This window comes from Juglans microcarpa x Juglans regia, chromosome 1D (assembly GCF_004785595.1).
Source record: "Juglans microcarpa x Juglans regia isolate MS1-56 chromosome 1D, Jm3101_v1.0, whole genome shotgun sequence".
NCBI classification, from domain to species: domain Eukaryota; kingdom Viridiplantae; phylum Streptophyta; class Magnoliopsida; order Fagales; family Juglandaceae; genus Juglans; species Juglans microcarpa x Juglans regia.
The window spans coordinates 45,950,190-45,976,519 of NC_054594.1; the positions used below are offsets into that span (position 1 = coordinate 45,950,190).

Sequence of the window (26,330 nt, forward strand, 5' to 3'; positions counted from 1 at the left end):
TACAATATGAGGTTACGTTGAGTGAGTGATAGCCCAACTCATAAAAATTGAACATGGCTGAACGTAATACGACAATCAAACCTGAACTATTACCTCATAATAAACTCAGAAAACCCTTTTTGAGATCTACTATACGGCAAAAAGAAAGGTTAAACTCACTCTTGTGCTTTCGAGGCCTATACTACCCAGCTTCTTATTAAATATGGTGCTATCTTGGAATGATCATATGTGACTAAAGAGTTGACAGACTAACATTCCACAAATCCAACAAAACATTACTGGGGGGGGGGGGGGGGGGGGGGGGGGGGGGCTTCACTCTCCTCGAGAACAGCTCAGCATTGAGCAAAACAACTTTTCAGATTGTCTCAAGGTCGGTATTGTGGAATCGGAATGAACTGATGGACAGAGAATTTTAATTTTGTACCTTTTAACAAATGAAATGCAGAGTCAACGGCCACATTCATCTGACATCAGAGCTACTCAAACCTCACGAGGCTCAACAAAACAACTGTTGTCCTTGGGGCACAGCTAAGCACCCAGAAGATGCTTCATATGTTGAACTCTTGACTAGTTCATCAGTCGACATTGCCTGCACCAAGTTTCCAATACAGAATAGCCATTAGTGCTAACGATTGTTAAAAGCTCCAAATAGTTACATTGGGTAAGATGCATTTGGAAGAAACTTCAAGGTACTATACTTCAGTGACCAAGACCTACCCTTAAAGAAATGACGGTTAAAAACATAATTAATCTTATGGATATAGTACACAATTCAAGAGAACCTTGGTGCTAAAAATGTTCAGAAGTTCTAAAAGATAAAAAAACATAAATATAGCAACAATTGCAACTCGGTTATTTGAATTATTACTATGTGATACTATGGTGAAGAAAACATAGTGCTATGGCATAAACTTCAGCTAGTTAATCCCCTTTCAATATTTGCAATAGCCTTTAAACAACTTTCACCAATGCAGACAGTGGATGCCTCTACAAGAACATAAAAAGACAAGCTATGGGGAAGTAATTCTGTTTCAACATCAGATGATGTGTTACCTGAACTGGATGCAATTTAAGAGTTCTTGCCTGCAGCGCGGGGCAAGCAAATGACACCTTAGTAGGACATGCATTGATGATAACCACAATGTATGAGTACCTGTGAAGAACAAAAGGCAACAATTACTTTGTTAATTATATTATTCAGACCAGGAAAGAAAAAATAAAACACGATTTATTTATACACACGTGGGATCCAGTTGAGATAACCCTGGGACGCCTTCATGACCATCTTGAATGCTCATGACTATCACACCAGGGGCCCCCGATGGTCCAGTGTTGTGGAAATGAACCCTTTCCTGAAAACGTATGCTTTATCACAAGTCTAGAATTTGGAAGTAACATTGCTCTGATGAAACAAAGCCCTTTTCCTGAAAAAGATATGACATATCACCTGGATAGCATTTGCTGTCCTCAACCGGAAAAGTGGTGAAGAGTATCTTATGCGCAACAGGTTTAAAAAGTTGTCCACAGCAGCAAGAATGTGACCCCGCTGAGGCTTGAAGGATGGATCTGCTAATCTAGGTTGAATTCTAGAAATGGGAAAAAAAAAGCAAGATTAGCGGTAAATATCAAAACAGACATTACAGAGGGAAGAATGATATCCAATAAACTATTAACAATAGCACCTATAAATAAAATAATATATATAAAAAAAAAAAAAAAAAAAACTATTAACAATAGCTCTCTGCATCAGAAATTCAGAATAACATTTTCTTTATTAAATGGGCACTGTTGAAAGCTACAAAAACTGAGACCTCAATGAAATGATTATATATGTTTTCGTTTAATAATTAGCACTAAAATGAAATAAATACAATATCAAACAATGATTAGACATAAGTGACTGCTTACAGTGGCCAGTTCTTTTCATTCTTCTCTTTTGGAGGAAGGCCAACGCCCCAATTGTTAGAATTGTAAGTAAAGTCAAGCCTAAAAAGCATGAAAAAGCAATCATCAAATTTAAAACATATTACTTTTACAATTGAGTCCACAACCATTACCAAAGATAAAGGAACAATTCATAATGATCACATAACGATCCCAAGTTATGACCTCCGTTGTTTTATTATCAAGAAGAAGATCAGGTACCATTTACAAGTCATAAGAAACAAATACTGTCCAATAATCTTGGATAACAATTACTATTAAAAAAGTTGAGCATGAGAATCATAGTGGACCTGTTGAACCAATCACCAGAGTTGTACGAATCACGATCAAGAGATTTTGAGCGAAGAATCTCATCACCAGAGTGGAAAAAAGGTATTCCCTAAGAAAAGATCCCAACCCAACTAAAGTAAGTCAAAGTAGCTGGAGAGAGTGATAGCTGTAGTTTGCAGGTATAAATGAGAAACTACATGAATTGAGGCAAACAATGAGAACAGAAGTTTCAGCACAGAATATATTGTTAATAGATGATCAGCTACCGTCTCTATTTAACCAGAAATTTGCAACAGAATTATCTAACAGTAAATATGTTAATGGATGTATAGCTAAACTTCAAAGGGATTTATATTCAAACTCTGCACTGAGTTTATATTCTGGTTACAAATAGCAAGGCTGTTGATTCTGCCACATTTCTCATGAATAGGTGTTGAATTCAACAGTCTTCTGCATTCGGTCACCCATCATTTTGAACTAATATTTCTGAAATGACTTTTATGTCACATAATGTGCTATTTAGTTTTGATATTATCATAAAAAAAACTAAGATGATAGTTTCGCTTATGATTTCAGGATGACCCCTAACATATTAATTTGTAAAGTCAAGTTAATCTGTTGCAGTCGTTAATCTCATTATGAACAGGACATATTCAAGGAAGCTAGTTCCTGGACCAATCCATATAATGAGTTGCCCTCACTCCACAGCATAACGTACCATTTCTGAACACGTGAAGGATAACAAGGATTACAATAAGAGCAGAATCTGAAAATAAATTACACAAAAACTTTGTTTTCCAAAACAATCTATTTTTGCTTGCAGTGAAATATGCTTATTACAAATCATAAGGCCTTTTATTTATACTATTACAGCTTAAAAGGATGAAATTCATCTGTCATAAGTCTCAACAAACCATGAACTACATTTAGTTTAAATACTATGGTTAATACATTTGTACAAAACAAACAATAACATAAATAATAAGATTTCATTGCTATTTAAATTTTAGGAATTGTTGAAACCTGTGACAGTGCTATTACACCTGTTGCCAAATGATTTATCCTGCACCTCTCATCTACAGAAATTTCCTTTGGTGTCTACATGTATAAGACAAAGATCAGAACTGAACATCACGGAAATAATACAACAAATTGTAAGAATAAATTGAGCATACCTTCAAACTCACTATGTCAAATAGGGTCTCATTGTCATGAGCAGAAACATAATTAACCTTGAAAATAGAAAAAAAGTTACTGTCAATCACGCTAGTGGTGTAGGGCAGCTCTAACAATGATATTTTGCAGTCTCTTGTTCCAAAAGGCATCAATTTTGTAATCAATAAATTGACCGATCAACGGTGATTTTGCTCAAAATCCACAATAACAAAGATCAACATTATTCCAAAAGGCAAGAACCCACAATATCAAAGATCAAAATTATTTTTGAAAAGCTGACGGAATATCTCATAAAATTCAACTCCAACAAATAGATGAGTGATGCTTTTTAAGCATGTTCTCCAGCAGCATTCTCAAAATCATAATTAAAATTGCATCTAAACTGGCAATGTTGTATGAACTCACAAGAAGCAAAATATTTGCCAATAAGGTGCTTACAGTTTCTGTGGAACATAAAGCATATGCAACAGGTGTCCCATCATGAGTTAATACTTCTGATCCTTTTACCTGAGCAGATCATCATTATGAAATGTTATCGGCAATGTATTTCCTAGTTTTAGAATTATTGTAAAGTAATAAATTATATTGAGACGGTTTATAATTTGAAGTTCCTATGTGCACAGCAAAGCAGTATGCTGTTATTAACTGTAGTTAGTCAGGCTTGACAAATGCAAGTGTCAGAGTGTGCGCATCAGTGTCTGCACCCATGAATACAATAAAGGTACAGGGCAAAATCACAATCATAAAATTGTTTTTGTTCCCACTTCAGAGGTTTTCAAGGCCCAGATTTCGCAAACCTTGGACATTTCATGTATTTAGTTTTCTGCCATTCAACTTACAAAAAGTGTTCTTCCATTCAACACATGTGAATTTATGATTACATGTACACACATGTGAATTTATGATTACATGTACACATGACATACGCCTTTGCCAGTTGCAACTGATCTTTCTTTTTTTTCATAAGTAAAATAAAGTTTTATTAAAGCAAGAACTAAGTGTAGCCCAAGTACACACGAAGTATACAACTGAGAACACCTAGATACAATTAAGAGCTAGAGATCGATACAAGGAAATCATGGAAAATCCCCACTGAAAACAATAGATGAGGCCGAAAGACATAAGGTATGGAAAAAGAAACATCTATGGTCTTCAACAACCTCAGTTAGATCATTTAAATTATTAAATTCTTTTGACAAGCAAGTTAGATCACTTAAATTATAGACATGATTTTCCTGCAATTGCTTTCTAAGCAGACAAAGACATCCCTGTATCAGACTATGCCAAAAAAGAAATATTGATATAGAGACACCAGATAGACATGGAAAAACAGTATCTTTAAAACTCACGCGGCAAGTAAAATAAAGCTGCATAAACTGAAAATTTATATGAGAAGTATGACTTGAAATGGTATACGACATAATGCAATGGCGTAAAATCCCATACCTCTTCCCCTTGATAAGAAGTTATCACAAAATCCCTCAAGTTTGCAGCCATACCAACCTGAATAATGCGAAATTAATATAGTTAGTAATAAATCCACGAAAAATAAAAACATAATTTAGGATGGTTCGAAAATATAAGAAATTGTGCACCAGTTACCTCATATTTCCATGCTTAATGCCACTAATTTGACTTTAAAAATCATCTATCCAACACTATAACATAAACGACTGCACTGAGACAATTAACCTGGATGTGATCCTTCGCCACAGCAAGCATGCATCCTGAAACAGCTTCTGTACCATGATCATGTCCATTAGGCTGCACAAAAATAATGAAAATTATATATATTATACAGAAATTGCATAAGAATAGAAACATTCTCCGAGCAAAAATCAACCTTTAGCAACGGGATCAATGTGACTACAACAGCAATATAGAATAATTAGTCAATGGCTAAGGTAAATGCAGGCAAGGTGCAGATCATGCAACTGCAACGAAATAATAACTGTAGCAAACAAGAGAGAACATGAAAATTACTTCAATGTTCTTCACATATGTGATCTTCACCAAGCATTTAAATAATCTACAGTAGAATAAACATATTCCTTTAGCCCATTCAATAAACTTTCTCAATAACCACGGGTAATCCATATTTTCACGGAGTCATTCAAAACATTACTTCAAAAGTCTCTTGCTATTTCTCCATTGTAGCTAGTTTTTCTCTGAGAGAAAAATATATGAGAATAGAAAAACAAACAAGATAAAATAAAATGCATTTGCATAGAAGAAATTATAGATACCTGCAACAATAGACCGGTCACAAATCCTTGCTGAAGAGGATGGCCAAATGGAGATCCACCAAGAATTGCATCCCGAATACGATCATTAAAGCTGTATTAAATCCCAAATGACTCATACAAACTAAATTCCTTATTCAGATGAATAATAAGACTGACTTGACAGGATCAAAGAGTATATAGTTTCTACTAGAGTCATATAAATAAAATCCTTGCAGGGTCCAAAGCAAAGAAATGTTGCCAACTCTTATATTCAATTTTTTTTTTTTTTTTTTTTTTACCGATAAAAAAAAGTATCCTCTCTACATCCAGCAAGTCAACCATGTAACGTCTATTACAGAAATAGACCTATTTCATGGCTAATCCTGCATCAGGTTTGTTTTCACACCTAGGAAAGATTGGTATATGAGATATGATGGCAAAGAACAATTTTTTTTTTAATAAGTAAAATAAAATTTTATTGAAGCAAGTGACAAGGCATAGCCCAAGAACAAACCTTACCTCCCGATTCCTGTTCCACCAAGATTAAACTGTGATGCGTTCACCCCACGTCCATTCTTGGCAACTTCACCAAAGTCCCATCCTTCACCATATCTGAAAAAAGTAACAGTATAGAGCAAAAATTACAACACGGGTGAGTGCATCAAAACTTATGTATAGCCAAGCCATGCACAGTAATGATCAACCCTAAAAAAGAAAAACAACTTTGTGACTCCAAAGTTACATATAGATACTTGAACCATCAATCCCATCCCTTTCCATTGTTAGGCTGTGGAGTGCATCCTTTGCTTTCACCTGCCCATAGAACATAAAATTATCTTATACTCGCATCACTCTTGCACATCTGCTCATTGCACCAGGCAAAATTTCTGCTAGTTCTTACAAGTACTCGGAGAGAATTGAACTTAGATCTCTTTATAATTTAGATAAAATCACCAGACTTAATGACAAATATAGAGTTGCTTACCATTGTACTTTTCATTATATGACCCATTAGATCAAACCGGAACCCATCAACCTGGCACAACAAAGTACTATTATATTAATAGTTACCAACAATTTATAGATCTCCCAATTAAAATATTTTTTATAAGTATTTTTAATAGGTGATCTCCACATTAAAATCTTAAAGCAAAACTGGAAAAAAAAAAAAAAAAGAGAGTTTAAATCATGAACCTGCCTTAAGTCACAACGCATTAGTGCCTGTTTGGGATTGTGTTAGGAAATAGAGCTTTTCAGAGTGGTGTTTTTAATTGTAGAGCTTTACTTAAAAGCTCTACTATTAAAAAGTTGTTTACTGTTTGGTAAACATGCATCAAAAGCACTTTAAAATCAGTTACGGTAGTTCTACAAAATGTAGAATTATCTGCAGGAGCTTTTCAATAAAAGTTTCAATTTTGTGCTTTTTAAAAAAGTTGACTTTCAACTTCTTTTAGGTGCTTAAAGCACTTTTTACAAATTTACCAAAAGTACCATTTTTTCTTTAAAAGATCTTTTAGGTTGTTAAAAGCACTTTTTAGGGGATGCTTGAGGAATGAGATGAAATGAGAAATCTATAAAGAGTAGTGAAATAGTTTATAAATAGTGATGAAAAAGTTTGAATTATGATGTTCTATGGGATTTTAGGAAAGGAGAGAGAAATATTGTTAAAATATTATAAAGTTAAAATATTGTTAGAATATAAGTTTTTAATATTATTTTTGTTTTGGAATTTGAAAAAGTTGAATTATTTTTTGTGTTTTGTTTGGAAGTTTGGGAAAGTTGTAATGATTAGGTATGATTAGATGAAAAAGTTAAAGACTTGAAATTGAAAAGTGTCTGAGTTTGAATGATGTTTGAGAAGGAAATAAGATGATATGAGATGGGATGGGACGAGATGAAACTATCCCATCTTCCAAGCAAGCCTAAGCTTCCAAACTCAAACACAAACAGGAACTTATTGTCCTAGCGAAAGGAAAATAATGAGCTTTCTGATTATATCGATTTATCAAAGACAAGGTTGAGGTACTCAACACACCATAACACTGTGCAAACAATCACCTTATGATGAATTGCCCAGTGAAGAAGATCATCGAGAATCAGTCGCTCAACCATAACATGCTCACTGGCGGTGTTGTTCATGCATGTACTATGCTCAATAAAACCATCTGTGTTCCGTCTCAGATAGTAACCTGGAACAATCTAGAGAGACGTCTTACGTGACAACAAAAAAGCAGACAACTTTCCAGAAAAATAAAACATCAAGAAATCACTGGTATATACAATGTAATATTATAATTATGACTTAAACAACTATCCAGAAACAAGTGGATAGAGAACATTAATTATAGATCACCACCTTATCAAGGACAGAATTCTCATCAAATGGCCCGCTTCCTTGCAAATGATTGTAGACGACATCCAATACAACACGAAGGCCAATACGGTTAAGTGCCTAAAATGAATACATGGTGTTTTAATAGCAAAGCAATGAAAGCCCTTACCTAAGTTGACTACAGCTATAACATCATGCCTGAATTTCAATTCTGCCCATCACAAAATAAATTAAGCACAAGATCCATGCCACTCAAAAAAGAAACATACAATGCATACCTGAATCATCTTTCTAAACTCAATTATACGGCAAGGACCATTTGGGTTACTTGCATAACCTCCTTTAGGGACACCCCAGAGAACAGGATTGTACCTTTGTAAGACATAGAGAGACAAAATGTAAACAAGCAAACACAACATGAATACAATTGATAAATATTATCCTAACTTGCCTGCTTACCCCCAGTTATATCCATCATCATTTTGGATTGCTGTAATTAGAGCTTGTTGCTCATCTGAATCAGGAGGTAATTGCTCCAGCATCTTGGTATCTGCAAAATCCCAAGTAGTACAATGATGGATAATGTCACCAGGCAAACAATCAAAGTACTTTGAGCCCCATTAATATGCTAAGTTTGAATTTGAAAGAGAAAAGAGAGAAGGTTCAAGTCAATCAATGTCTCCCAAAATAAGGTGCAACTAAGGCATTGTTTGGTTACGCAATTTATATGAGATGAGATGAGATGTTTTGTTGAAAGTTGAATAAAATATTGTTATAATATTATTTTTTAATATTATTTTTGTTTTGGGATTTGAAAAAGTTGAATTGTTTATTATATTTTGTGTGGGAGTCTGGAAAAGTTGTAATGATTATATGAGATGAGATAGTTTGGTTTTGTGTAAACAAACCAGCCCTAACTATTGAGATGGTGCCAAAGACTTGACTGGGCCAAACCTGAACCCTTATAGCAACTAAAATTGTGAGAATTAACAATTTATAAAACTAGATTAGTAAGTCAAAGCATCCATTTGTCACTATGATACACTTCTCCTTTTTTGGTAGAGAGTAGGAAAAAGTTTTTAGAACCAGAGGGCCAAGGCTGTACTGAGAAACAATCTTACCCACGCACTTCCAGTTCTCCTTCTCATCGTCAACACCAGCAAATTGGAAGGTTGGAAGCAGATGGACATGAGTGATACCAGCATCTGATAGTTTCTTCAGATGAAGCACACCTGATGAATCCTTCAATCAATGTATCTTACTATTAGATAATACATTAAAATAGCAGTCTTTTACTTACACCTATTTAAAAGCCACATGTGTAATTGAATGAGCATGCTTATGTATAATCCCTATCCACTTTTTTGGATAAGAAAAAAAAGTCCTATCCACTCAAACTTATTATTAATCTTCCGCTTTTTAGACTCAAATCAATTGTTTGGCAAAGATCAAGAAAAGCATATGGGAAAAGACCACATCCATTGTTCCAGAAGCATATAGTTTTTCTAATAGTGACAATTTCACTGCTATCATCCTTCCCAGTCAATCACCACAAATTTTTTACTGGCACAATAACTGCAGAATTTCCCACCATTTTGTTAAATCATCCAGGAAAACAGATGCAAATGCTATTGAGCAATATTAGATCTAAAAATAATCATCCAGGAAAAAATAAACACATGTACGGATGACATTTGTTATGGCATAGAAGGGTGGAAAGAATTTTTTCTTTTTTTTTTAAGAGCAACTTTGTCTATAATCAGGACTGAGAGAAGATAAACACCTGCAAAGTGAAAGCCAGATAACAACCACGAAATTCAGGAGGCACAGTATGGTCATTGGCACTGCAATAGCAACACAGAATATCAGAGGAACACAACTGTGCAGAACTTAGGAATAGATAATATTAAAAATTTAGAAACCGGCAACAACGCCTATCGATTGAAACCTGAAATAGCATTCTCAGATGTTATTTACGTATGGGTAGAATGAGAATCTCTGAATCTTTTTTTGTTCAGTCTTCTTGAGTAAGACAGGACAGGAAATTGGGTTTTCTGAGTATCTCTCTTCTGGGCTGCTAATTAAAGTAAATATATTGTTTTTATGAGGTGTTACATCAAGACAAAATAAACGGGAAAACTTAAGATCACCCCATTACATTCTGCTGTCAGAAAACAAAAGAAATGATAGACCAAGCAGGCTCCATTTGCAAGTTTGAAAGTAACAAGCGATGAAAAAGTTATAAGCACAATAAAAATCAAGTTCGCACCTGAAATCCCTTATATGCAATTCATATATACTTATGTCTGAGAAATGAAGTATTTCGGGTTTCTCATTTGCCAAATTATCCCATCCTTCAGGTTTTAATATATCAGAATCAAAGTTCACCAAAAATGTCCGCTTGCCATCTGCAGAGAGCCTGCTTTAACAAGGAAAACAATAAGAACATAAGGGAAAAGTGCATACACGTATGTATCCACATACACACGTACCATAAAAAACATACACACATACATGTGTAAATATTCATTTTTTTATGGTAAAAATGTTCGCACGTGTAAATATCAAATTTTTTAAACTGGTACTACTTGAGAATGTAGATACACCTTGGCAATTTTAGTAATTGTAGGGTAACTGAGACAACCAGCATACCCTCTAGCATATGGATCATTTGCATGGCATTTTTCAACTCGCAAGGTGCTAGGATGGTATACAGACACTTCATAGACATAGTAACAGCCTTCCCATCTTTTTGGTCCTTCAGTACTCCAAACACCGTTAACCTCCTCAAGCTGGACAATTTCCAGGGGGTCCCCACCTGATGGATCCCTATAAATGCAAGCACGTACTGCCTATTTTGACAAGTTAGTAATTAAGAAAAATATTGAGAGATTTTGAGAATAACAGTGGTGAAACGAAAGAATTAAAGTTTTTAGAAATAGATATACTTGAGCAGTAGGAGCCCAGAGGTAAAGCAACACAGATTCTTCAAAGAAAAGCGCACCAAGAGGACCATTATATGAGAATAATTCATCAAGGACACCAGGTAACTGCAAACCAGTAGCATTTGTGCATTTCCCATCAGCTGTAAGAAAAAGAGGTGAGGATATGTATACATTTCAATAGACACCAGTGAAATAAAGTGAGTAAAATAGAAGTGTTACTTTGACTTGGGTCTATCACAAACTGTTATTCAAACAAACACATACTTGCGTGTGTGTATAAGCGCGCCATACTTATGCATGCATGTACAGTCAAACATACATACATACATACATACATACATACGCAGTATGCACGTAAGCAAAAGAGTATGTGTTTGTGTGTGTGCACACGCGCGTGTATGTATATCACCAAATGACATAATTGTGCCATAAGTTATAGATATATATATATAACAGCATGAGGTACATTTCACATGGAAGACTAGTCAAATTTCTTAAACAGATCAATCCTTTAAATGAGAACTTGTACCAAAAAATATGCTTTAAGAGCCAAGCTGAGGATTTTATACCACTTATTAGAGTTATATGTAGATCATTTGCATGGTGAAGTGGCCAGCAAATTAAGGAATGATATCTTTGCTAGAGTGGGGTTACTTTGGGTGATGCTGAGAAGGGTGGTTTACTAGCAAGTTGGAGAGGCATTCAAGCTAATACTCAAATCACAGCCATGCCGAAGATGGTCCTGATTTGCCTTTGGTGCAGCATATGGATGGACATTTTTTTATTTTTTTTATAAGTAAACATTTATTAATATCAATAGGCGTAACCAAGTACATTGGGTGTATACAAGAGAAGCCCATCATAGAGAACCCCTAATGAACAGTAAGCCCATCCAATATACACCAAGCCCGATTGGGACAAAACGCGCCTCCCCACAGCAAAGCAAATCATGATGGACTTTGATGGCATATTCATGATTTTCTTAATACTTTATTCCATTGGTCGATTGTAATAGACTTTGATGGCACGAGCATTCATGATTTCCTTGTATCTTTAGACAATCACGTATAGGTGTTGCTCTTCTATAAGTCCCGTGTACTTGGGTCCGCTTATTCTCATTAATAAAGTTTCTTTTTTACTAATAAAAAAAAATATGTAGATCATTTATTCTTATCATTCCCCAATAAAGAATTGTTCGTGAGTGACCAAGAAAGAAAAAAACACAACACAATGCTTACAATTAAGAGCAGCAACTGCTAACTGGCATTTGAGTAGAGTTTTGGTATCCAAACCAGGAGGCATTTTAAATGCCAGGTAATCTTGGATATGAGGAAACTTTTCGGTCACCTAACAATATTATGAACAGAGGAGCAAGTAGTTATTAGTAGTCCTTCATCTACACAACATAAAATCACCAATAGAACGTCATGTCTAAGCAAACTACAGAGAGACCATAAATACTACTTGCGCTAGGTCTAAAAACTATAATTGTTTCTACGAAACATGTTACATTTTCTGGAAGACCCTCACTGTCCTCTTCGAGCTTAATTTTGAAGTCCTCACCTGGTACAATGGAAATCTAGTCAAATTTCAGATTCTATTCACTTGCTTTCAAAGCCACCTAAACTATCACAAAATCAAATCAGGAAGGTATTTATGGAGGCAATAGCCAGTAGATTATCTACCTCTAACTTTATCATCTGTAAATGATAAAGTAGCAGATTTACTGGTGAATAAGTAGCAGGAATCATCTCCAACATCCACATTCCACGCAATTGTAGACTCACTTACCCAGTATGCTCTCGAGTACAACAAACTGTCCCGCAGCTGATCAGCATTTTAATCAAATCAAAGGCTTATAAGTTACAGTATAATCACTTCAAGAAAAATATTTAAATTCAAAAGAAAGGCAAAGACCCCGATAATAAACAATTCCGGCAATATTTAATATCAACAGACCAAAAATCCAGATAACGATAACACACCGATATCATGTCATCATCAGGAACTCAAATATGAGTTCGACCCGATTCTTCTCAACTTGTACGCAGGCTCTGGGTTTTTATAAACGTCAAGTATATATAGTTTTTTTTTTGGATACAGTGGCCTTAATTCAACGGCATAATATATTTTTGTGAACATCCTTATCATTGATAGAACAGTATTCAATGACTTAACACTATGTCTATACATACTACCAAAGCATTTTAATCCAGCCTATAGATCGCCCTCCGTAACTTAAACGCGTGACGTGGAATCTCTCCGATACCAATTGTTAAAGACTCAACTATTAATCCAAAAGCTCTAAACTGTTTGATGCTAATTTAGTTAATTATTTAAGCCTCATGATCATAACACCCAACGCACGATCGCCATTTGCTCAAAGACCAAAAACCTCAAACTCGGCAACTTATCCATCTCTTTGCAAAAAAATAAATAGCATTCTGTGACTCAGTTATGTTACTTTTAACGATCGAAGAAAAATGACGCTCGCAAAGGGAAAAAGAATCAATTAGAACAAACCTGGGTAGTCGTAGAAGTGGACTCACACACGGGCATGGAGAAGCATCGAAGGAGGTGTCTGGGGAAGGTTGTGGAATGGGACGGAAGGGAGAGGAGAGGGTGAGGGTTTGGTCCGGGACTGACACGACGTCGAGACAGAGACGAAGGACACGAGACGGGAGGAGGAGGAAGGAAGTGAGCAATGGAAGTTGGAGGCGAAGCTGGTGAGGAGAGAATAAAGAGGGGAGTGGAAGATGCTAAAGAAGGAAACATGTGTGTGGATCTCGAATATCTTGGGATCCAATTGCTTAGAGAGAAGAAAGAAAGAAGCTCTCAAATCTCAATCTCTCTGTGGCAAAAAATCTCTCTGTGGCTCCCATTCGGATCAAGTTTTTCTGCTCTGCTTCTTGTATCGTCTCTAGACTCTATTCAGTGACTCACTACCGACTACCGAGTTTATACAAAGCGTCCTCCCGCTCCAAGGACAAGACGAGCTGTAGCTTTTGTAACCCGAGAGTATACGGTTTGTCGTTTGTTGGATTCCCAACCCCAAAGTCCAAATTAAAATGTTTTTCTGTTCAGCATCTCGCTCCTCTATACCATATATTTGTTAAAAAAAATTAATGTGTAGTGTAGAACTGTTGAATATAATTGTTCAAGCAGGTTATATCAATATTTTTTTAGGTTTATATTCAAATTTTTTTGACCAAGTGGATAGAGGTAGACTTATATCCGAATCTGCTTTGTTTGGAACTTAAAATCATCTCAATTTATCTCAACTTATCATTATAATTTTTTTAAATTTTAACACAAAATATAATAAACAATTCAATTTTTTTAAATTCTAAAATAATAATAATATTAAAAAATAATATTCTAATAATATTTTATTATCTCAACTCAACTCAGTTCAACATTCAAACACAGCCTTATAATACTTTAAGTACTTACTTAACATATAGTACATCACAAAAGGTTCACTTAGAAAAACAATAACTTCTGTAGAAAATGTGTCTCTCCTATAAAGATAGGTGATCAATTGATTAATATGAATCCTATAAATTACCGTTTGGACATTGAGTTGAGATGAAAGTTGAAAGTTAAATAAAATATTGTTATAATATTATTATTATTTTGAGATTTGAACAAATTAAATTATTTATTATATTTTGTATGAAGATTTAAGAAAGTTATAATGATGTTATAGGATGAGATATACGAGTTCAAAGCGTGCATGGTGAGTCCTTTGAACAAAAAAAATGAGACATATCATAAAACAATTAATTTTTTCAAATTATTTTTAAAGATACTTGTACGTGATTTAATAACCTAGGTCTTCATTTACACTTATCTTGTGAGTCCTATTTTTTATAAGACAAATGATACTTGCATCATTCTTGCGGACTCTAATCCTAATTCGTAGGTCTTCATTTACATTTTTTTGTAATTTAATATATAACTTTTGTCGGATAAATCTGTTAGGAATGTGAAAGAGCAGTTTGAGAGTTAAAAAAGAAACATTTTTTTTATTATTATTTCACGTTTCTCTAACCCAGTACTCAGTCTGGAATTCCTTTGCCATCAATCTGGTAAGCTAAGCCGAGGTCAGAATTCTAAAATCTGGTTAAAGATTATTAAACCCCGTCAAAAGTTCTTGCTTTTTGGGCCTCTCTAATATCACACGCACACATGAAATAAACCAGCTTGCAGGATAACGTTCGTATTTGAAAGTTTGTTGATTTTTAGGTTGCTTGAACATTTTAACATAATCTGGTCTGCTGCTAAAGTTAAGCTGTGAGCAGGAAAGAACTTTTCCAACATTTCAAGCCATCTTATGCATATATAGTCCTTGGTTAATTAGATAGTGGTTTAATCAGTTTGATCAGAGAAAACAACAAAAGTAGCCGAAACCTTGACCTTTAGCAGAGGTGCAAAACAACGTTCTTGAAAATGTGTCTTGGGTGGGACCAAAATAGGTAAATCTCCAACACACCAGCATGTTCCTCGCACAACAATGGCTGAAACTACTCTTTTAAGATTGGAAACTTCTCAAGTAGCTACAATTTACATTTGACTTGTTGCATTAATGGTCTATTATATCAATCAATAACCAAAGCTGATCTCCATGTGAACATTGGGCATAATTTCAAAGCCGGTTTTACAATTAAAACTTGATCAATTGCTGCTTTTATTGGCGGGCATATATGCATAAAGTTCTGATGTGGATCAAAGCCTGATGTTTTTATTTTTATTGGATCTGGCTCGACTCATTAGTTATGCTATTGAAATCTAATTGGATGTACTTTTAGTGGCAGACACTAGCCGTGAGTGGTAGGTGTGCTTCATGGAAAAGGAAAAAATCCATGGGAAGATTTATGATTGATTGTCTTGGTCATACTTGCCATCATTATTCTACTTTATTATGATATAAACAAAAAACAAAAGCAAAAGCAAGATAGAATCACATGAGCCCAACAATATTGCTTTTATTAAATTAATCCATCTTCTGAGATTTGGCCCCATTTTACGGGCACAAAGATATGAGTGTTTAGATAATCCCAGAGGTAATGAATTTCCAGTCGTTTTGTCAAACACAAATCCATTTCACATTATAAACTATTAGTATGAATCAGAGTCGTCAGAAGACGGGTTAGTTCTCTATCCGGGATGCTTGAGAAGTTAGAGGATTTTCATTTCTAAGATAAAGCTGTGTACAGATTTTGGAAAGTAAATGCATAATAAACGCCATCCATTTCATGCTAATGACCTTTTCATCTTTTAATAGTATGAAAAAGATGGGCATACTAGAAAATTAGGAGAAAACGCTAGCTAGGTGTTGGTCAACGGAGAGCAACCTCTCAATTCTTGGCCCTTGTGGGAAGAAACAGAGCCATCACAGAGCATTAGACTTGTTATTAAAACATCCATTGAAACTAATTCCAGAGTCTTGGTGTACAAGACGTGGTGAAGGGGAAGAAATTGCCACTGGTGGAATCTCAATGGAGTTGATTTGGGGAGGTGGGTGCTGCCACCGAGGGAGCGGTCCGGCCAGGAGGAGGGTATGCAAGAGTGGTCCAGCTTCCATCACTGCCTGCAGGAGCTTCCCTTTTTCTGGCAGTGGCTTCTCGGCTATGAACTGCATGGCGGCTTCTGGCAGTGCTTGTAAACTTGGGTCCGAGTCCGGAGAGGAAATCATGTTCCCATGGGAGTCAGAAGAGGCAGAATGCTTGCTAGAGTCGGTGCCTTTTGATTCATCTTCATTGTTTGAAGCAGCTACTTGCTGCTCTAGTATTTGCTGCTGCTGCTGCTGCTGTAGTTGTTGTTGAAGCATGAGTTTCTCCAAAGTTAGTTTCTGGCATCTTGCCTGTGCTTCATCCCTCTCTTTGATGGTCCTGCTCAACAGATCTTTGATATTAATCAGCTCATGTTCTCTTCTGGAGATCTCCTCCTTGGCTGCTACAAGAGTTGTCTCTAACTCGAAGGTTGTGTACAAGAGAGAACGTCTCAACTCTTCCACTCCCTGCCAATTTCATAGTCGTAACAACTATTACAACCCCTAAAAAACAAACTGCAATCACAAGAAACAGAAAAATGCCTAGCCAAACAAAAGACAGCAAGCACAGGACTTAAACATGCTTACAGAATGTCTCACCTCTTCGTGGTGGCATAATTCCCAGCCAAGAAGACTGCATTGAACCTCCATTGCTTGCAGTAGTCTGAGCCCAAAGTAGAGGTGGAAGGGATGGGGGGGTTATTTAGGTGTGGTTTCTTGGAACTTTTTATAGAATTGAAGCACTTCGTTGCTGTTTACCTTCCTTTTATTCTCGTAATTTTAACTCTTTTCTTTTCACGGGACATGAGTTTGGACAAAAATACAAAGGCCAAAAAGTATAAGCACAGGCCAAATTGCGGAGTGCGTTTATCTTTATGTATTTGGATGCTGTGCGCACGACTTGAAACAAGGAGGGAAGGAATGTGGAAATCTGCAGTAAAAAGTGAGAGCCACTTCCTTTTCATATTACTACTTTTTGTGTAACTACCTGCGGCGGGCACGTGCGAATGCTAAAAAGTAAATTCGAAAACGTTAATGCTTGATGTGTGTCCCCTTAATTAGCATATCAAAAACTGACGGAAATCATTCAAGTTTACAATACACGTTGCTTGTTTTAACACACATCAATACTATTTTAAGCTATATATGTTTACCATAATTCTCTTTGTTTTTTTTTTTTTTTTTTAAGAAAGAAAAAAGGAAAGAAAAGAGCAAACCAATCCTAGCATTATTAGTATAGTGTTGGAAATATCTCTCCACTATCAGACTAAAAGATCGTGCAATTTGATGAATGATTAAAGCTATCTGATCCAAACACCCTTTTTTCCTTTGAGCTCGTATGCAGAGGTTCTTCTTTTGACTCATACAATGGACAAGATCATTGTACTACAGCATGCAGTATGTCATATATGCAACATACTCTCTCTCTATCTCTCTCTGTAATAGAGAAGTAAAGGAGATGAATGGATGTAACCCACGAGCGTAACTCCTAAGTGCATCTAAAAATGAGTATTCTTTCTTGGATTATGCTATTTATAAATCGGGTGTTTATTATAGGACTCATTATTTTCATAAAAAAATGAAAGTACCAATACTCTCATGTAGTTAAGTTGACGGGACAAATTTTCACACGCTAAACACATTGCTGATGTTGAAGTCTGCCATTCCTTTTGCTAAAATACTGAGTGAAAGGAAATCAATGAAAACTAGAGTCTTAGCATCGATTCATCTCTTATGTTGACTCATTTATGTAAACAAAAATTCAGAATTGACTGCTGTTTTGCATTATTTAAGAAGAGAGCCCGGGTAGCAAGGGAAACGACCAGAAACGACCTGGAGTTTACTGTACATCTAAGCTATCACATGTATTGGGACAAATTGTGAAAAACACGGTACAATCGAAAACAATATCCCTGCTCACAACTGTCGTACGTTTTGCATATTGTTTAAGAAGAGAAACCAGCTGGGAAACGACCAGGAGTCTACTGTCTACAGATATCATTGTATCGGGACAAACTGTGAAAAACATGGTACAATCGAAATTTGTTTCATATATATTTACTACTAAACCAGATTCAGACTATGTTTGGAGTGAAACACAAAGTGAGCAACCAACATTAATGATCATTTCACAGACTGTAAATAAAACATCACTGCCCCCGATCCTTCGAGACTGCTGCATGCACCTTAATTTGTCTTTTCCTCTTTCACATTATATATTCAGTCAGAAAAGGGAGCGGAACCGAAAATCTTCCATAAAAAAAATATGGCAAAGCAGATGCTGGGTAGGGTCCTTATGGAGCCCTTTAGGACAACAGGTGTTATCCTTTACGTGGGGTGAAAAAAAGAAAAAGAATAACGGCTGTCCAACTTGACCCGTTCAAAACTCACTGTTTTGGGAAACTCGGACAAGCCATGCCTTGCCGCGTGTGGGTCCTCCATTAATTTCCTCTTTCCAACGTCCATGATCAACATGCATTATAGTGCAATATTCCACACCAACATGTTTTATTATTAGGCTTCGAGTTTCGGTTGAAAAAAACCTGGACGGCCTCCTCCTGGATCTTTGTTAATTGTCGAGTTTGTGCGATGCAATCGCCATGCATGTTATTGTCCAAATAATAATCACTGCATGCATGCAGACCCGCATGCATATATAGCCATCACGATTCATGCAGCATGCCATCATTAATTCGATCCTTCGAATCAAATCATTGTATAAATTTTAGTATTTCATACGAAGAAACATATAAATAAATACCTCAACAATTAACAACTTTACTAGCGCATCAGTTTCAACTTTTACTGCTTTGCTTTGTTCGTGCGCTAACGCGGTTTGGCGTTGTAGGAGTATGACATACGATATTGGCCAGATTCAACCTTTACAGCCTTAATTTCTTTCCCTTTTACATGTGCGCGGGGTGAATTAAAGATGCTGGACCCACACGTCAAAGAGCTAGGAGGGAAGAATGTTGATTGGATAGTAACCAAGAAAAACGAACAAGATTTACTACTGCATCATGTGAAGGGACAAAGGCGTTATTGACTTTAGTAATGGATTATCATATATTGTCAATGATTAGAACGAGCCAGTTTGAAAATGGAATGCAACTACGCACTAGCATAACTATATATACTTGTACCGATTTGGTTTCGATGGATTCGAGTCTTTATAAACATAAATTCTCTAATTTATCTTTTGTGGGGTTGGCCGAGTCGAATTACGATTAAAGTTCATTTTGAAATAATGATCGTAACTCCCTGTCATTGCGAGACTCGTACACAGATCATGTGGAATTAATGCTACATATATGATCACGTACATCTCTTCGATGATAGATAGATAGATAGATAATATCGAAATTGGATAATCTCTCCTCTTAAGGCTCAGTTTGTATTCGTAAATCATCTCAACTCATTTCAACTCATCTCACTACTATTCATTATTATTCATCAACTTTAACTCACAAATCTCACTACTATTCATAACTCATCTCACTACTATTCACAATTCATCTCAACTCATCTTAACACATCTTCGAATCCAAACGATATCTTAGTCATTTTTGTTAAATATTTTTTTTCATTAATGTTCAATATGTCAAAATTATAACATGATTTTCTAGAATCTGTATATAATTCCCGATTCAGTGGAAATTGCAAGTCATTGGAAGAGACAGCCGATGAAAAATCAACGGTGAGTAAAACCCCCAGCAGACAACCACGTAGTAGGTTCATAGGTGGTAGATACGAACCTATTACCCTCTCCTTACACTTTTTGCTGAAAAATACAAAAAGGGAAAAGGAATGCAAATGTGAGAAAATCTATCTTTTTCAATGCCCAAAATATGATTTCGCAAACCTTGTACTTATTGTCAACTCAACAGTGAGAAAACCTTTGAAATTGCAAGACTTTAGGGGAATTATCCGACAAAAATTAATTCTGATAAAAAAAGTCTTATTTTTAACCTGCCTAGGCCTAATGCAAATACACCGAATTCTCCGACAAGCGAACCCCACAATATATGTTATCTTTTATCCTATACATATACCATATTACCATGCGTATCAGGTAAAGGCCTGCATGTCATGCATCCAATGTAAACAAACATTTTTATAATCGTCTGATATTATTTCCATGGGTTTTTTCTGATCTTCGTTTTATTTTAAATCTTTTTTTTGTAAGAACTTCCATTACTTATCCAAAAAATATTATTTTTAAATCTTTTAATTTTCTTTCCGGTCAATCATGCTAGTGATCAATTAATCATTGTGATAATGTCTCTTTAGTGGTTAGGCCAACATTAGAGCTTTGGTTAGCAATAAATATATCTTATAAAAGATGCGACATACCTTAGATTTGGAACAAATCCTCCTACTACTAAGTTCTACTCTAACAACTTATTACCTAGGTTCAAAGAGAAACCCCTAACACACACACAGATTTGAGAGAGAGAGAGAGAGAGAGAGAGAGTTTAGCCTATTCAAGTGCAACTCAATGAACTAAATTGAGTTAACTTTTTTGTTGCATCCTTAGTATCATCTGCAAACGATAATAAAGGAAAAAAATATAGCGGAGTTAGGAGCATGTATCCAGAAAGATATAAGTTGTTTAAACAGAAGGTGCAAACCGTGCGAGAACCAAGAACAACACAATGCAAAAAAAAAATGGCACCAGGCACACAACCAAAATTGGAGTTTGGACAGAATGGACTCACTCCTGCCGTCGCATCTTCACATTGATAGGAGTTTCCTTGTAGGACTGAATCTTCTCAGCTGCTCGGCGCAATGGCCTTCCAACAGATGATCTTCGCGTTTGTTGTGCTTCAAATCTGAGGGAGGTATTTCCTTCATCTTCTTTTTTGACTGACAATCCTGATGATGTTCGACCAATGTCATGCACCAGATCATCAACTACAGGAGAGACAGGAAATTTAGCATCCTCTATCTCAAACAAGTCTTCAGCTTGTTCTGGCTCTTCAGATTTAAACCTTGCAGATTGCCTTCTCAGACAATGCCTGATAGAAAATGATTAAGTACATCTAAGGATCTTTTAATTCTCTGGATAATTTGTAAAAATCCATTGGAAACATTAACCTACAGAGAGCTATGAAAAATGCACGGACAAACCTCTTATTTCCAATATTCTCTTTAGGATGGACTGGTTTAAGAGAGGTAGGACCAGAAGCGTCAACTATCTCAAACATGTCTTCCGTTGGCTCTGGCTCTTCAGGTTTAAGCCTTGTAGATCTCCTTCTCAAATTACGGCTGATGGAACATCAATGCACGTAAGGAGCCTTTCATTCTCTGGATCATTGTCAACAGGAACACTGACTACAATTTAACACGAAGCAATTAAACAGGCATAGACAAACCTCTTAATTTCAACCGTCTCTGTGGCATGGACTTGGTTAACTGTGGTAGGAGCCAAAGCTGCATCCAAAACATAAAAGAAAAAAGTTGGTACCATAAACAGATTCAAATTCTCAAATGAATGTCTACTATGATGATTACATTGACGTTTGGATTGCCGTCTCCTGTTAGTGTGGCATGGTTTAGCATCCCTCCTATCAGCTTGAGACAATTCCCCTGCTTCATCACGCTTAGTTGTACCTACCTTAAAGCAGTGAATGAAAAAAGTAATTCAGGAGACAGCAAAAGATTGAAGAACCACATACCTCATTTTCTGTATTTTGATGGGTTAGTCTTTTCACTTTGATATTGGAAAAAAAAAAAAAAAAAACCAAGTTCTTTATAATATAAGTAAAAAATTCTAGGTCAACAACATTCTATTCTAATAACCTCACACAAAGTATCAGTAATAGTAATAGAAATTGGGTAATTTATTCCAAAGGAAATTTACCCATAATATAACGAGAATACTAATTGGGGCTTTAAGTTAGTAGAAATGATTAAGCAGTACACCTCACGATTCCGATCCAGAACATGGAATTGATTAAATGGGATACTAGTTAAACTAACCTCCAAGTCTAGTTTTCGTGCTTTGAGCAAGCCATTTTTGCATCCAAGCTCATGCTGAAGTGCTTTTAGCTGAAAAGGAACAAAACACAGTTATTACGGATTACTAAAAAAGGGATCAGCGCATCGAGTAGTAACACTGTAACACTCTCTTTTATTGATGAAAAGATAGGTATTGCCCGAGTGCCTACATGAGAAACACCTAATAAGAGAACGAAATCAAGTTGTACCACTTTCTTGCAACAGAATTTAACTTACCCTGTCTTTACCTGAATTAAGCTCCTGCAGGATGAAAATGACATGTCAGTTTCATCAAGGCATCAACACTCTGATTCAGAAGTCCCGGAAAATAGTTAACTGAAAGTTTTAAGAAAATTGAACAACTGAGAATTAATAGATGTGAAGGTACCGCCAACATCTGGCTGTTTGCTTGGGCAAGTTGCAAATTCTGTTGCTGCACTTTCAGAAAATTGATTCTCAGTTTCTGTAACTCAATTACGCTCAGTTCAATAATTTTACTGCCAACCAAAGTCAAGGAAAGGAGAAAGGCCACAACCATATTGCAAAAACTAATGTGAGAAAATGAATAAATCGGTAAGCCAGATTGTTCATGAAGGATACTTTCTTTCTACAAGAAGCTTCATAAGTGTCATGTTTTCCTGAAAATCATATTCAGGAGTACCTAAGTAAATTAAACTAAGAACACATATTTAAAGATCATGAATATCCAGTGACATATAGTAGACAAAATATGGAATCAATATAAACATATAGTCGACAAAATATGGAATCAATATAAACATACCTTCCGTAGCTTTTCAATATACTCTTTAGTTGTAAGAGAAATGGGCAGCTGCTTCACATCTTGGTTTACTGCTTTTAGCTGCTGCTGCTGCTGCTGCAAGTTGGTTATGTCAGCAAGCCTTTTCCTTGGAGCACTTCCAATTTTGGGTCCCTTTACCATTCCTTTTGCGTTACCGTCTGCCACTCACTTTTTGTCACTAATTGAAGAATCTAATCACAACTAAAAAACGTGAACCCCTAATTGGGTGCCAAGAAAATTAGAAAACTGAAGAAAAAGAACCATAAAACTATATTGAATATCGTGAATGGTCAATAAGTCGCCCTTCCTGTGTACTGAGGTAACATCCTCTTTCATCATTAATAAAATCTTCATCTTGCTCATGAAAAAAAAAAAAGGGTTCTTAACTCAATTCCCAGCCAAACTGTAATTCTACCGAAACCTATCCGTAACAACATCATGCGCATGCAAAGCCCTTCATAAGATCAAGCAAACCCTAATCCCAAAAACCCACCCGGCACCACATTTCGCAATCATGATATAATAGACTCTAACCCTAGAGGCCTAATAGGTAATCAAGAAATGAACATCAAACACAAAAATAAGATTCAAATCATGAAGTTCAACTAATAGTACGGCCATTTTAGTGTTTATAAAGATCAAGAAGTAAAGGAAAAATTAGGTCAAGAGCGTTTTGCTTACCACCAGCAACACAATTTTCTAAATCAAGTATGATGTCACCGTCCATTGTGGTGTGCAAGTTTAAAACCCTAATTCTCTCTCTCTCTCTCTCTCTCTCTCTCAGAGGAAACTAGCATAGTCTGCTCGCCTAGGAAATAGGAATTGAATCTGAGGAGGGAAAGAGAAGAACCAAAAAAAAAGGGTAAAACCGTCAATGAGATGGATGGTTTGGAGAACCCAACGGCTTCCCGAAGCGAGGTTCGGTGAGTCCGAACCTGTTTTCAAAGTTCAAACTAACGTCGGCACGGACCCGACTGGACAACCGTGATAGAATTACAGCCTGTCACATAAATTCGTGAAAGGACAAATCAGAATGAAGCAATGTTAAGTAGTACAGGGATATATTTAGATTCAGAGATAAATTAAGATGATTTATAAATAATAAAATAAAAATTGAATTATTTATTATATTTTATGTGAAGATTTAAAAAAGTTATTTTGAGATTTAAAAAAATTAAATTATTTATTATATTTTGTGTAAAAATTTAAAAAAATTATAATGATGAGATAAGTTGAAGTGAGTTTTGAATACAAACGAGATGATATAAATCTTTTATAAAAAATAAATTCAACTAATAAAAAATATAAATTTTTTTACTTTTTCAAATAGAATTTATTTTTACAAAAATTTATAAAAAAATTATCAATTTAAAATTTATACAACTCATTTCTCAATCAGAACGTGATGTCTGAAGCAAGGAAAAACAGAAGATGAACGCGTGCAAAGATTATAGAGGTCACCGAATTTCTCTCTCAGTGTTCATGGGCCACTCAGCCCAACAACTTCTCCTAATGGGCAACTAATCATCACTCTCCCCAACTCTCTTTGGGCATCTTCTTAAGGTATATAGGTCATATTTTATTTTATCTATGGACAGTGCTAGGAGCCGTGTCTATAGTGCATTTCTAAATTCTTTTCAAACACTTTTAATATATTTAAATGTTTTTTTAAAATATAAACATTTACTAGTAATTACTTTCTTAATCATCAAAAAAAAATATAAACCTTAAAAAACATAAGCAATCAAATTGAGGGGACAAAATCAGGTGACTACTTAACATTTTTCTTTATCTTTATCATGAATTTTCTTAGTTAATAAGCATATTTGTACTTTTAAGTATTTAACTTACAAAACTATTTAAAATGTAATACATCAATCAATGTGATTGAAAATTATAAAATTAAGGATGAAAAACAATTATAATATCCTAAATTACCTGTGTATAGAAACATGGTGAATGAGATTCCACCTTACTTGGAAGTAAGAAATTCAAAACCTTCTAAAATGACTACAAGGGCCTCCAATCAGGAAGGAGAAGTTTATGTTTGACACCCCATTATGACAATGTTTTCACTTTATGATATCTTTGTAGTATATTGATACCCTTCGTGGCATGATGTTTTTGTAGTATATTGGTAATTTTCTATGATCGTGTGGTCATGGATAATGCATTTGATTGAAACATATTGTTTGAGAAATTTATATATGATTAAAATAATACCATTTTTAACAACCTAAAGAAAGTTCAAAGTACATATGGGCCTATAATCTTAAGGGACTAACCATTATTGCAAATTGGAGCACTTTGAACTCATTATAAAAGGCTTAAACTTGTCTCTCCCAAACAATTTGGGATATAACAATCGCTCCTCTTTAGGTCAAGTCTATTATAAGTGCCATGACTCAAATGATCCTATACTTTTAGTATCCGACCCGACCCGACCGAGAAATGTGGTTTCAACTAGCTTGCGGGTCGAACCCGCTAAAAGTAAAAACAATCCGACTACATGTTTTAACAATGCAAGGGATTTCAATCCCTAGCCGCCAACTCTCTGGCCCTCTCAAATCTCACCCCCTTGCTGCCATCCCTCCCCATTTCTCTTTGTGATCATCGTCATCGCCGTCTTCTCTGTTCGTCATCGTCGTCACCTCTCTGTTCATCAGCGCTTCCCTACATTCGTTGATGATTAAGTGCTTGAGCCCAACAATGGCTGGAGAGATCTTGCTTGAGAGCCCCTTTCCTTGCAACGAAATGTTCGCCACTTGACCTTTCTCATTGCAGGCAACACCTTCAAAGGAACGATCACTTGGGTTACCATCGATGGTCCATGAAGATAGGTACTAGCTCCATGGGTCCAAATCTGCCTTAATGTCCATGAGCGCTCTAAGCTCTGGATTTGCACAAACCCATGTTGGGCTTGTAAACAAAAAGATGAAATTAACATAGAATAGAAATGCAATGGAACCCATTTTTGGTGCAGGCTCAAACTAGTAGAAGCAGCACTAGTTTTTATCTCTCTCGATCTCTCTCTCTCTTTTTCTCTCTCACTCAAAACAAAAAGGGTCTCTTTCTCCCCTCC

The 26,330-nt window shown here is 35.7% G+C and overlaps 3 protein-coding genes across 4 annotated transcripts; all 3 read right to left on the reverse strand.

The window, feature by feature from the left end:
• Positions 1–405: 405 nt before the first annotated feature.
• On the reverse strand, positions 406–13,831 carry LOC121263495 (pullulanase 1, chloroplastic). The gene is given in 29 exon segments (XM_041166415.1): positions 406–520; positions 523–589; positions 1,054–1,153; positions 1,243–1,352; positions 1,448–1,586; positions 1,909–1,986; positions 2,235–2,323; positions 3,238–3,312; positions 3,390–3,446; positions 3,829–3,897; positions 4,837–4,893; positions 5,083–5,154; positions 5,637–5,727; positions 6,135–6,227; positions 6,358–6,428; positions 6,601–6,651; positions 7,674–7,814; positions 7,972–8,067; positions 8,226–8,319; positions 8,407–8,497; positions 9,069–9,189; positions 9,731–9,791; positions 10,217–10,366; positions 10,600–10,799; positions 10,896–11,032; positions 12,131–12,239; positions 12,403–12,455; positions 12,578–12,719; positions 13,416–13,831. Coding segments are annotated over 29 exon segments (2,910 nt in total). The 5' UTR covers positions 13,668–13,831; the 3' UTR covers positions 406–476.
• Positions 13,832–16,258: 2,427 nt separating this feature from the next.
• Positions 16,259–17,288, reverse strand: LOC121263499 (MAP7 domain-containing protein 1-like). The gene is made up of 2 exons (XM_041166427.1): positions 17,047–17,288; positions 16,259–16,914 (listed from the first exon to the last, which is right to left on the reverse strand). Exons 1-2 carry the CDS (start codon positions 17,095–17,097, stop codon positions 16,288–16,290), a joined length of 678 nt encoding a protein of 225 aa, XP_041022361.1. The 5' UTR covers positions 17,098–17,288; the 3' UTR covers positions 16,259–16,287.
• A 3,394-nt stretch (positions 17,289–20,682) lies between these two features.
• On the reverse strand, positions 20,683–24,139 carry LOC121263508 (SHUGOSHIN 2). 2 transcript variants are annotated; one of them, XM_041166438.1, is made up of 11 exons: positions 23,930–24,139; positions 23,231–23,406; positions 23,047–23,084; positions 22,835–22,943; positions 22,684–22,707; positions 22,429–22,497; positions 21,961–22,063; positions 21,822–21,879; positions 21,577–21,714; positions 21,165–21,464; positions 20,683–20,989 (listed from the first exon to the last, which is right to left on the reverse strand). In XM_041166438.1, the coding sequence occupies exons 1-11, from the start codon at positions 23,973–23,975 to the stop codon at positions 20,986–20,988; spliced, it is 1,065 nt and encodes a 354-aa protein (XP_041022372.1). In that variant the 5' UTR covers positions 23,976–24,139; the 3' UTR covers positions 20,683–20,985. The 2 variants fall into 2 exon arrangements, with proteins under 2 accessions (XP_041022372.1, XP_041022380.1); XM_041166446.1 differs by having other exon boundaries at positions 20,928–21,464; positions 23,231–23,439; positions 23,930–24,070.
• Between the last annotated feature and the right edge of the window lie 2,191 nt (positions 24,140–26,330).

Coding starts and splice junctions, on each gene's coding strand:
- LOC121263499 (XM_041166427.1), bottom strand. CDS start 17,097: ATGGAGGTTCAATGCAGTCTTCTTGGCTGGGAATTATGCCACCACGAA. Junction 16,915..17,046: donor AATTATGCCACCACGAAGAG/GTGAGACATTCT, acceptor TGAAATTGGCAG/GGAGTGGAAGAGTTGAGACG.
- LOC121263508 (XM_041166438.1), bottom strand. CDS start 23,975: ATGGACGGTGACATCATACTTGATTTAGAAAATTGTGTTGCTGGTG. Junction 22,944..23,046: donor AAGCTTCTTGTAGAAAGAAA/GTATCCTTCATG, acceptor TTTGGTTGGCAG/TAAAATTATTGAACTGAGCG. Junction 22,708..22,834: donor CAAACAGCCAGATGTTGGCG/GTACCTTCACAT, acceptor TTCATCCTGCAG/GAGCTTAATTCAGGTAAAGA.